Here is an 11652-nt window from a genome sequence, read left to right as displayed (position 1 = left end):
CCCTTCTAATATTAGTTATTATTGGAATTTTGGTTCTTTGTTAGGGTTTTGTTTAGCTATTCAAATGATTACCGGAATATTTTAGCTATGCATTATTGCCCTAATGTTGATTTAGCTTTGATTCAATTTCTCATATTTTAAGAGACGTTAATTATGGTTTTATGTTAAAGTATATCCATGCTAATGGAGCTTCATTATTTTTTCTCTGTGTATATATACATATGGGTAGAGGACTTTATTATGGGAGCTACATGAAAATGGATGTTTGGAATATCGGAGTTATAATTTACTTAGTGATGATGTTAACAGCCTCTTGGGATATGTATTACCTTGGGGACAAATGTCTCTTTTGGCCACAGTTATTACTAACTTCTGTTCTGCTATACCCTATATAGGAACAGAAGTTGTTCAATGGATTTGGGAGGATTTAGTGTATCTAACGCGACTCTTAATCGCTTCTTTTCTACATTATCTATTTCCTTTCTTATAGCTGGATTAGGCGTATTACATATTATTAGTTTACATACAACTGGGTCAAATAATCCTTTGGGAATTAATTCTAATATAGACAAAGTTACCTTTCATGCTTATTATACTTATAAGGACTTGTTTGGTATATTTGTTCTTAGCACTATTTTAGTTATACTTTGTTATTTTTATGCCTAATGAGGTGAGAATACCTAATGATGTACTAGATAGAAAAAGCTAGCTACTAAAGATAAAAATTACTCCAACAAAGTTACACTAAGAGGAATAGCAATATTAGCTAAAGTAAACACCATAAATATAATAGAAAGATAGGGGCATAGTCATAACTACTCCCTATAATATCTAATTAATCTTGTATGATGTCTCTCATAGAGCAGTGTTACTGCTATAAATAAAGGGACTAACCACTCCATGAGCTATCATTAAGAATATAGAGGCTATTAAACCCTCCATTGTATGAGTAAATAAACCTATTGTTACTATTCCCATATGAGCTACCGAGGAGTAGGCTATCAGACGTTTCTGCATCTACCTGTCTGCAAGTAGTTAAACCCACATATTACTGCTATTAGTGATAACGTTAGTATGATTGGTGCTAAATACTCTGTTGCTTCGGGAAAAGGGGCCAAGCGAATCGAATGAATCCATAGCCCCCTAATTTTAATAATATCCCAGCTAGAATCACTGAACCAGCTAAAGGAGCCTCAACATGTGCAAGAGGCAACCATATATGAAAGGGCATCATTGGTACCTTGACTGCTAAACTAAGAAAGAAACCCATAAACAGCCAAATTTGAATGTTACTATCAATCTGAATATTAGTTAAAGATAAATAGTCAGTTGTACCTGTTATTCTGTAAATAACTGCTATACTAAGTAACATTAATATTGAACCAACTATAAAAGAAAAATAATAAGCAGCTTTTATTTTTCTGCCCGAGCTCCCCACACTCCTATTATTAAGAACATAGGTATTAATATACTTTCAAATAACACATAAAATATTAACAGATCTAATGTTGAGAATACTCCTATTAATAATAACTCCATACCTAAAAGGCATATAATAAACTCCTTAACAAGAAATTTAATACTATTCCAACTTACTAAAATACAAATTGGGGTTAATAAAGTACTTAGTACAATGAAAAATATAGAGATCCCGTCAATAGCAAACAATATTGGAGAACCTTCAAACCAACCCATTGTACTTATCCAATTAAATTCTATTATCTGTTGAAATTGAGCCTCTTGATGAAAGTTAACTAATAATAAAATAGAGAGAGCAAATGTAATCAGAGACCACTCTAACGCTCGCTGGCGTAGTTTCATACTATTTTCCCTTGGAGTTAATGCTATTATTACTATACTTATTAATATAGAGCCTACTATAAAAGCTAATATCATATTATATAATTACTAGCCACTACTCTGGCTAGTTTCTCCTATTCGGAGGTTATTAGGATTTAGAGAAGAACTTTTCTTTATTCTGTTTCTAATTTACGACTAGGTACTTAAGTGCGATAGCTGTTCCAACTAATATCATTAATGCATAATTAAATACTAAACCAGATTGTAAACTGCTTAACTCTTTAGTTCTGTTGACCATGAATTGGGCTATCCCAGTGGGACCTAAAATCTCTAAAATACCCTATCAATGATACGATAAGAGACAATATGGCCGAACTTCCAAACTGTACTTCCAATATAATAATTTGCTATTTGATTAAATTCCCAAGCATAAAATAAGAAACCATATATGCTAGGGTGTGTAGTATAATATATAATATATGGACGAAGTATGAACACTAATAATATTCCTGTTACAGACATAATAACTGGTGCTAAAGAGACTATTGTAGGTACAAGCGGCAAGGGACGTTCACCTGGTGCAAACACCATATTTTGAGCTATATAACCAACTAGGATACTTCCTATTGCTAATACTAATAAAGGACCCAATAAATTCCAATCAGCTTCTTGTAAGTGTTGTGCGCTTATACGTGTTAAATTAGGTTTAGACACAAAACTTAAGTATATTAATCGGAATGAATAAAAAGCAGTTAAGAAGGCTGTAATTGAAGCTAACCAATAAATAGATATTATACAATAATTATTATAAGTTAATTCTAATATTAAGTCTTTGGAGTAAAATCCAGATAAATAGGGAAAACCAGCTAAAGATAAGGAACCAATCAACATTAATACATATGTTAGAGGTAGACCTCGGATTATCCCCCCCATCTTCCTAAGATCTTGTTCATCCAAAAGGGCATGAATTATTGAGCCTGCTCCTAAGAATAATAAAGCCTTAAAGAAAGCATGAGTTAGTAAATGATACAAACTACTTAGACAGCTATAAGTACCGCAAGCCATCACCATGTATCCTAGTTGACTACAAGTAGAATAAGCAATAACTTTTTTTATATCCGATTGGACTAATCCTACTGTAGCTGCAAAAAAAGCAGTTAAGGAACCAACTAAGCCTACAATTATTGTTGCAGTTGGAGAGTAATCAAAAAGGGGAGCTGATCTTATAATTAAAAATACTCCTGCTGTTACCATTGTTGCTGCATGAATTAGGGCCGAAACAGGTGTCGGCCCTTCCATAGCATCCGGCAACCAAGTATGTAACCCTAATTGAGCAGATTTTCCTACAGCCCCTATAGTTAATAATATACAAATCCAAGTACAAGCTGAAGATGGTGATAAAGCCGGAAATAAACTACAGTAATCTACTGCCCCAAATTCTTTCCAGATTAATATAATAGCCAGCATTAATCCTATGTCTCCTATTCTATTGATTAACATTGCTTTAATTGCCGCCTTATTAGCTTGTATGCGCGTAAACCAAAAGTTGATTAATAAATAAGAACATAAACCAACACCCTCCCAACCAATAAATAATTGCACATAATTATTACTAGTAATTAAAATTAACATAAAAAAGGTAAATAAAGACAGATAACTCATAAACCTAGGTAAGTGGGGATCTTCTCTCATATAACTTGTAGAATACACATGAACTAACCCGCTAATTGTTGTAACTACAATTAACATTACAGCTGTTACCATATCAAATTGTAGGCCAAAGCTAGTTATTAGTAAATATGACTCTATCCATCTGCCTAACTCTATATATACTGTAGACCCATTAATCAGGATTTCATAACATAACACAAAAGAAAGGAGACTACTGACGAGAACCCACACAGAACTTAACAAGCCAGCCCCCCTTTCTTCCTAAATAGCGACCCCCCTAATCCGCTTCCGACTGCGCTTAGTAATGGTATTAATATAACTAGAAGATACATGGGAATAAATCTAAGATAATCAAGTGTACTAATTGAAAGAATAAACTAGGACATATTATAATTGTTAACACTAAATATAAACTTGCCCCCATTAATATTGCCTTGCCTAAACTTGTTTCCTCTGGTGTTACATTGCCACATGGAGAATTTAATATATTTGTTATTACTAAAGGCGTAGACAAAGGTTGATAGAACATAATTTTTACTAATCTAATGTAATAAACTCCAGCTATCACAGAACAAACTAAAGCTAGTAAAGCACTGAGATAGTAACCTTGACCAACAGCTGCTAAAATTACATACCATTTAGTTAGAAACCCAATTAAAGGAGGAATTCCTGCAGTAGACAATAAACCTGTAGCTAATGCTAATGCTAACATTGGGTTTAATCTTGAAACACCACTAAATTCAATAAGCATGTTTCTTTTAGGGGATATAATTAGGACTCCAGACCAAAGTAATACTTGAGTTATTATGTAAGCACCTATATACATTAAACTCGCCTGAAGACTTTCTATAGACCCAATAGCTATTCCAAGTAACACAAACCCCATATGGCCTATTCCGCTATAAGCTAGTAGTCTTTTTATTCGAGTTTGATTCAAAGCTCCTATAGCTCCAACAATCAAAGAGATTAACCCAGCTATTAATAGCCCCATTTCATTTAAGCCTATTTGTACTATAATAGCTAGTACTCCTAATTTAGGTACAATAGATAATAGCGCAGCTACCCAAGTTGGAGCTCCTTCGTATACATCGGGGGCCCACATATGAAATGGGGCTGCAGACACTTTAAATAACAATGAGATAGTAATAAGACACTTACCAGCTAATACACCATAAGATTCTAAACTCATACGAATAAATTGAAGTTCAAGTTCTCCTGTGGAGCCATAAATTAAAGCACAACCAAACAGAAACAACCCCGAAGATAGTGCCCCTAACACAAAGTATTTAAGTCCAGCTTCTGCCGATAACAATGAGCTTTTATTATAAGCCACTAAGATAAACATACATAATGTTTGCATCTCTAATGCTAAATATATAGAAATTAAATTTGTTGACCCTATAAGTAATAAATTACCTAAGATCACTAATAAAATCAATAAAGAGCTTGATCGATGCGATGTTTGATGGTCCAGCATACATAGTATAGCTAATCCACTTATCATCACCAACATTTTAATAGCCTGTGTCCAACATAGTAAATGGGGCTCAGTTAATAACTCAGTAGCCCCCACAACCCCGCAAGTAGTATAGCTAATCTTAAAGTCGGGGCTTTTAATCCATATGTCAACACTATTAGTATAATGAGCCCTAGTGTTAATTCCATAATATGCCAGGGCTATGCACCCACATGGCATATGCCTTGTTAATCCCTAAACCTTTTGTTTTCCTTCTTTGCAGCAGCCAGAAGTTGATTACGTCGATGGGGCCAATATAGTCGAGCATCGCTGAGACCATTCCTTGCGTACTAGGACTCAGAAAAGTTGGGATTGATCATTGTAGATAGAAACCGAGCTGTGTCACCACGCTCTGAACTCAAATCATGTACGGTTTTCATGGTCGAACAGACCAACCTAAGGTACCTTCTACAGCACCAGGGCACCGCAATTCAACATCGAGGTCGCAAACATTGTCCTCGATAAGAACTCTCCGACAATATTACGCTGTTATCCCTACGGTAGCTTTTATCCGCTTTCGATATTTATTTTGGACTATCATATCGGGTCATTATCGCCCACATAGGACTATGTCCTTGTGCCAGCTAGGGGTGTCCCCCTCACTGTCAGGCTAATGAGATTAGCTTTTATACCAATAAGCTCGCCTTCGTTTCTTATTCAAAGGTAGTCGCCCCAACTAAACTGTCTTACCAACAAAATTACTAACTCAAAATTAGGATACTTGTATCGATCATTTTTAGTCAACGTTATTGGTATCCAGTAAAGCTCGATAGGGTCTTTTCGTCTTACAATGATTATGTAGTATCTTCACTACAACTATAATTTCATCGGCTTTCCTCTTGAGACAGTAAGACCCTCGTGGTTCCATTCATACCCGCCAACAATTAATTGGCTATTTATTGTGCTACATTATCACGGTCAGAGTTACCGCGGCCATTCAGTTGGGTTTCGCTTTAGACGTTAGTCCTTAGTTTCACTATACAACCATTGGGCAGAATTCACCCTCTATACTTCAGTAACCTTTAGCAGAGAGCTATGTTTTTGGTAAACAGTCGAGATCTTATTTTGCCGAGTTCCTTAAGAGAAATTATGCCTTGATCTAAGTCCCATAATAACAGTTGAAGGTACAAAGTACCATAATATTTTCCTGAACAAGTACAAGAATTATAATTCATCGGGCGTAATACCCTTAGAAGCTGTATATAGATTTATTTGGGAGTGAATCTTGTACTACTCATGCCTGCATTATCACTTCTGTTTGTCTCACGAAGTATGCACATATCGTGCTTACAGAACGCTCTACTACCAAGCCAGTTGCTTCCTTATGGTCTGACTTCCAGAATTTTAGTTACAGATTTAGCCGCCTTGATTTTAGAGTTTTCTAGCTCATTCAGTGAACTTTTACGTTTTCCTGTACAGATGGCTGTTTCCAAGCCTACTTCCTGTTTGTCTAAGTTGAACCCTCTTTATACACTTAATCTGTATTAGTGACTTTAATTTCTGGTTAGGGCTTACCCTTTGACTAGAAGCCTTATCGCTATAGTCTTACTGCACCAGTAATTCAAGCCCCCGGGTTTGGGGGCGAATCAACTTGGGGCGCCTTACTAAGATAAGTTTCGTAGAGAACCAGCTATATCCAAGTTCGACTGGTATTTCACCGCTAACCACAGCTCATCCAAGATTTTTGCCACAATCACTGGTTCGGTCAGCAAATAGCTACCTGGCCATGGTTAGATCACTTGGTTTCGGGAAATTTGACTTACGAGTTTTTTCCTCTTGCTTTCACTATGCCTTCATTAATACTTAAGCTTGCCAAATTTTGTCTTGCAGGCCCATTATGCAAAAGGTAACTTTTAGAACCAATTCTGAGTCTTTCCCTCACGGTACTTTCTCTATAGGTGTCTATCGGGGTTTAGTCTAGATGTCCAATCATCTTAATTATCTGTTTGAGACAATTCCTCCGCTATCGCTCGCCGCTACGCACGGAATCTCAGTTGATGTATTCCTCATAGTCTAATAAGATGTTTCAATTAACTATTCAATTTACCCTTTTCAGTTAGGATAAACAAGTTCAAAGTCTCTCCCTTGTTATTTCGTGTTTACGTCCTTACCGATAGACCCTAGACTTTACTCAGTTCCACTGTCTAAGACTCATTAAGATAAACCCAATATAATTTCTTATGTCCTGGGTTTTCTTCCAACCTAAAATAGAAATTTTATTTCTATGTATATCTAAATGACAGCTTGAGCAAACTGGCACTAAGTTTGACCTTCGATTTAATCTTCTACTACCTAATTTCTTAGGTTGAATGTGGTGGATAGCCTCCGCTGGAGCTCCGCATATTTCACATGAATCAATAAAACTTGAGTATTATATTTAGAAGGGCGGAATACTGCTAAAGAGCTTGCTTCACTTCGAGATGGTGGTTTCCAGTTAATAAGTTTACGATATTTTAAAGCACTATTATAAAATTTTTTGTCATTAATTATGTGGCCCATAACTTCAATGCCATATTGGGAAGGTCCTGGGCCAAGTTTTAATTTACGTTCATAAATTAGGCCCAAATCTTCGTGTTGAATAACAGATAAATGATAGAACCGAACTGGTGAATCAATTAAAGAATAAACTTGGTGTAAATGAGTAGAAAGAGCAAAACTAGTTTGTGCAGTTGTTAATCTTTCAATTGTTGCAGCTAATATCGCTGCTCCTGAACTAACTTCTGTTCCATGACAAATTTCATCACCTAAAATTAAACTGTTATAATTAGCTAGCTTTAATATAGTTGAAAGATCTCTCATTTCGACCTCAAAAGTACCTCGGCCTTTATGAAGATCATCTCCCCCTAAAATACGAGTAATTAAATAATGATAAGGTCTTAACCTAAATGAATCTGCAGCTACATACATTCCTGCTTGAGCTAATATTACGTTGACTCCAATTGCTTTAAGTAAAGTGGATTTACCTGCGCCATTTACTGAGAATATTAACATTCCTTTATCTTCTAGACTTATATTATGAGCCACACATTCTTCTTGAGTGTTTAACTGTTCTACTAATGGATGTCGTAAATTAATTGCTTCAATTAGACCCTTGGATTGTTGGGATTTTGTTGGTGTCAAAAAAGGTTTAGTATAATTAAATTTAATAGCCGCGATAGCTCCGCTTAATGCAATATCTATTCTAGAAATCATATTTTCTAAAGGCGAAAATAACTCAAAATGACTAAAATATAATCTTTTAAGTTCTCGTTTATAAGTCTGTTTTACATAAACATTAATCTGCTCTTCTAATAAATTTAATTCGATTGACACTTTCTGAATGGTGGGGCTAGTAATTATAAGGTAGTTTCTTCTTTTACCCAACACAATAATTGAATTATTAGATATAGAGGCACTAGTCATGTAATGTTCTAACTTAGTTAGATTTTTAGATAAAATAGAGAAAGCATAACCCTCTTTATTAAAACAATCAACTTTAATAGAAATTGTATCTTGAAACACAATGTTTGAAGTCTGCTCGGCCCACTTTGTGAGTTGGGCCCTTAAAGTTTGTTGTGAAAGAAGCTTGGTTAGATTATCAGATGGTTGTAATACATCTTTAAAATCGCCTAGAAGATTATCTACCTGGAAAATTAGACCTATTGCTTTGATTAACGATTCTAATTGGGGCTTAATTGAGGGGGGTAATTGAATATTATTTATTAATTTGTTTATTAATTGATTAGCAAATAAATAAGAATGATAAATTTGACTAAGCTTTTTAGGTGGTAAGATAATATCACTTGAAGCAGATATTGCCCATTGACGGTGTAGAGAAGATAAATCTTTAATGTGTTTTAACTCGGAATTGTCAAAGATTTTCTCGCTAATTAATTGTTTAAATGTAGCAATATCTTCATAACGAAAATTTAATTCAGAATAATCTGTAATAGGATTAAGAAGTCTGAATTTTAGTAGTCTTTTACCCATTGCAGTAGAACAATAATCAACTAAACTAAGTAGACCACCTAGTTTTTTCCCCTTAGGCAATAAATCTAATTGATATTCTGCTTGATTACACAATATTAAGTTTAAAGGACTAATAACAGAATTGTAACACTCGGGAAGTTGTAAGTTCTTAATAAGATTGGGATTTCGATCTTTAATAAATTGTAATGCTCCTAAAAGGCTAATTATATTTACCTGATTAACATCTTCTGTCCAAGTACTTTGAAATATCTTACTAAGAGTATATTCTTGATAATTTTTTGTTAAACCACTCTGCGTTAATACCCCAAAAATATATGTAACAAAAGCCACTCCTTATTATCATTTTCGTACCTAAAAGAAAAATAACATGGGAAATTGATTGGCGCTTCTCCCATAACTTCAATTTTAACATTGGGTTCAGAGGGAAATAAATTCCAACCAATTAATAAATTATATATTTTATTTATTAAAATTTCTGAATCACCATCTGAATTTGCCCAAATTACTATTTCTCTAATACGATAATTAATTAATAACCGAACTACTTTATCTCTGTCCATCCAAGAGACAGGAAACATTATACTATGACCATTCATGGCTGAAAATAAAGTAATACCCAATAAGTCGTCCTGAGAAAAATAGATTGATAATACATATGGTAATTCCGAACAATCCTCTAAGTTACAACTAGGAGAATAAACCTGAGATACTGCACGTTGTTTTGGCCCCGATTTACCAGTAACTAATTCATCAATAACTATAACAGTCCAACCCTTATTCAATAAAGTACTTAAATGAGTAGTAAGGGAATAAGTTGGAAACCCCATTTGAAGTAAAGATCTTCTAATGATTTTCATATCAAGTAAAGAGGCAACTTGTTCAATAGAAGGCATCACCTCTAAAGGCTTACTCCGCATGGAGGACTCAATTAATAACTCGGCTTGAGAGTATGCTTGTTGCCTACTAGGGGTGTCAGGCTCATGCCAAAGTTCATAGAACTTACCAATTTGAATAAGCTGGATGACTGATAATCCATACTTAGAATAATTCTCCTCTGCTAAGTTAAAATATTGCATAGGTATCTGATTCATTTTAATTTAGGGTTAACCTCTCAATAAATTTAAGGCTCGAACAGCAATTGTACCACGTAAACGATAATAGTTAACCATAATAGCTAAACCAATGGCAGATTCTGCAGCTGCAACAGTTAAAATTACAATCGCAAAAATTTGACCAAAAAGCGTATAGAGCACACGAGATTCAAATAGAAGTAAAATAGTAGAAGCCAGTAAAACTAGTTCTACACACATTAACATAATAATTAAATTACTTCTATTAAGAATAATACCTAATATTCCGATTAATAAGATGATAATTGATAACACTAAATAATTCATGCGCCAATACTAATTAGAAGCTAGTTTTCCCACTCTAAACCTCCTTCTATCCATTCATAAATTAACCCTAAAGTTAAGATAAATAAAAATAACATAACAACCCAATATCCAAATAAAGGTAAACCCATATATGTAACAGCCCAAGGAAATAAAAAAGATATCTCTAGATCAAATATTAAGAACAAGATACCAATTAAGAAAAATCTAACGGAGAAGGGATTTCCCGGATTATCAAAAGGGTCAAATCCACATTCATAAACTGACACTTTTTCCATGTCGGGTTGTTTATATCCTAATAGATAAGATGCCCCTAAAACTACAATTGATAATGTCCCACTAATGATAAATAGTATTAGTATTCCTTTGAATTCCATGTTCCTCTCCATATTCCTAAGCGGAGACGTGCATTAGCACTTGACCAGACAGCACCTGAAGGTGCTTCTGCTGATTTGTAGGAAAAGATCTTGCCTACTACGAGATGATTCCTCGTGGGAATTATATAAAAAAGGTGAATTTGGCTGTTTAGCTAATAATATAGCCCCTATCATAGCGACTAGTAGCACCAAACTAGCAATTATTACTAATTCATAATAAGTAGTATAAAGATGACTTCCAATTGCCCCAATGTTAGTTCTTGATCCTATAACAGGATTGCTGACATATTTAGGGATATTGGTTAGTGAACTATAAAATAGGAATATAACAGATAATCCTACAGGTAAAAAATGTGAGTAATCTTGAGAGTCTACTTTATTAGGCTGTTGAATTAACATAATGACGAACAGGAATAAAATAGCAATAGCCCCCACATACACAATTATAAATATTAAGCCTATATAGTCTAATCCCAACGATATAAACATAACAGCAGCATTAACAAAAGCAATAACTAACCAGAATACTGAATAAACAGGATTCGACGTAGATATAACCATAAGACTAGCTCCAACTATTCCTAATGAGAATACTATAAATAAACTATTCATATTATTTAATATATTTCCCTGCAGCCATATCGATCTCTATAGGGGCTACTAATTGTCATCGCCCGCCTATTCTTAATCATAGGACTAACTAACATAACACTATATGTGCCATTAGTATCACTTACTCGCCTATACATATTGTGTTATTACTAATATTTAAAAGAATATAACTTACATGTGTTAATGTAGGTTTAAAGAATTATTGATGTAAATAACAGTTAATAGACAAAATACATATGCTTGAATCGAAGCCACAGCAATTTCTAGTAAAGTTATGAAAACCATCACTAATATTGGGGCTAAGCTTAAAACT

The 11652-nt window shown here is 34.3% G+C and overlaps 3 protein-coding genes across 3 annotated transcripts; all 3 read right to left on the bottom strand.

Moving 5' to 3' along the window:
• Positions 1-1979: 1979 nt before the first annotated feature.
• Positions 1980-3677, bottom strand: LOC124455315 (NADH-ubiquinone oxidoreductase chain 5-like). Its single transcript, XM_047005988.1, has one exon. The coding sequence runs from the start codon at positions 3562-3564 to the stop codon at positions 2131-2133; it is 1434 nt and encodes a 477-aa protein (XP_046861944.1). The 5' UTR covers positions 3565-3677; the 3' UTR covers positions 1980-2130.
• A 73-nt stretch (positions 3678-3750) lies between these two features.
• On the bottom strand, positions 3751-9254 carry LOC124455317 (NADH-ubiquinone oxidoreductase chain 2-like). Its single transcript, XM_047005991.1, has 2 exons — positions 9245-9254; positions 3751-5143 (listed from the first exon to the last, which is right to left on the bottom strand). Exon 2 carries the CDS (start codon positions 4982-4984, stop codon positions 3791-3793), a length of 1194 nt encoding a protein of 397 aa, XP_046861947.1. The 5' UTR covers positions 4985-5143; positions 9245-9254; the 3' UTR covers positions 3751-3790.
• Positions 5190-10205, bottom strand: LOC124455311 (mitochondrial DNA mismatch repair protein mutS homolog). Its single transcript, XM_047005986.1, is given in 6 exon segments — positions 5190-7137; positions 7140-7178; positions 7181-7351; positions 7354-9235; positions 9237-9260; positions 9262-10205. Coding segments are annotated over 6 exon segments (2925 nt in total). The 5' UTR covers positions 10048-10205; the 3' UTR covers positions 5190-7114.
• Between the last annotated feature and the right edge of the window lie 1447 nt (positions 10206-11652).

The sequence above is a fragment of the Xenia sp. Carnegie-2017 genome, unplaced genomic scaffold (genome assembly GCF_021976095.1).
Source record: "Xenia sp. Carnegie-2017 unplaced genomic scaffold, XeniaSp_v1 HiC_scaffold_30, whole genome shotgun sequence".
NCBI lineage: Eukaryota > Metazoa > Cnidaria > Anthozoa > Malacalcyonacea > Xeniidae > Xenia > Xenia sp. Carnegie-2017.
Note: the sequence above shows the minus strand (reverse complement) of the source record. Positions and strands in the feature narration are given on the sequence as shown.

Excerpts from the sequence above, each read along its gene's own strand:
- LOC124455317 (XM_047005991.1), bottom strand. The coding sequence starts at position 4,984 with ATGTTGGTGATGATAAGTGGATTAGCTATACTATGTATGCTGGACCAT.
- LOC124455315 (XM_047005988.1), bottom strand. The coding sequence starts at position 3,564 with ATGGTAACAGCTGTAATGTTAATTGTAGTTACAACAATTAGCGGGTTA.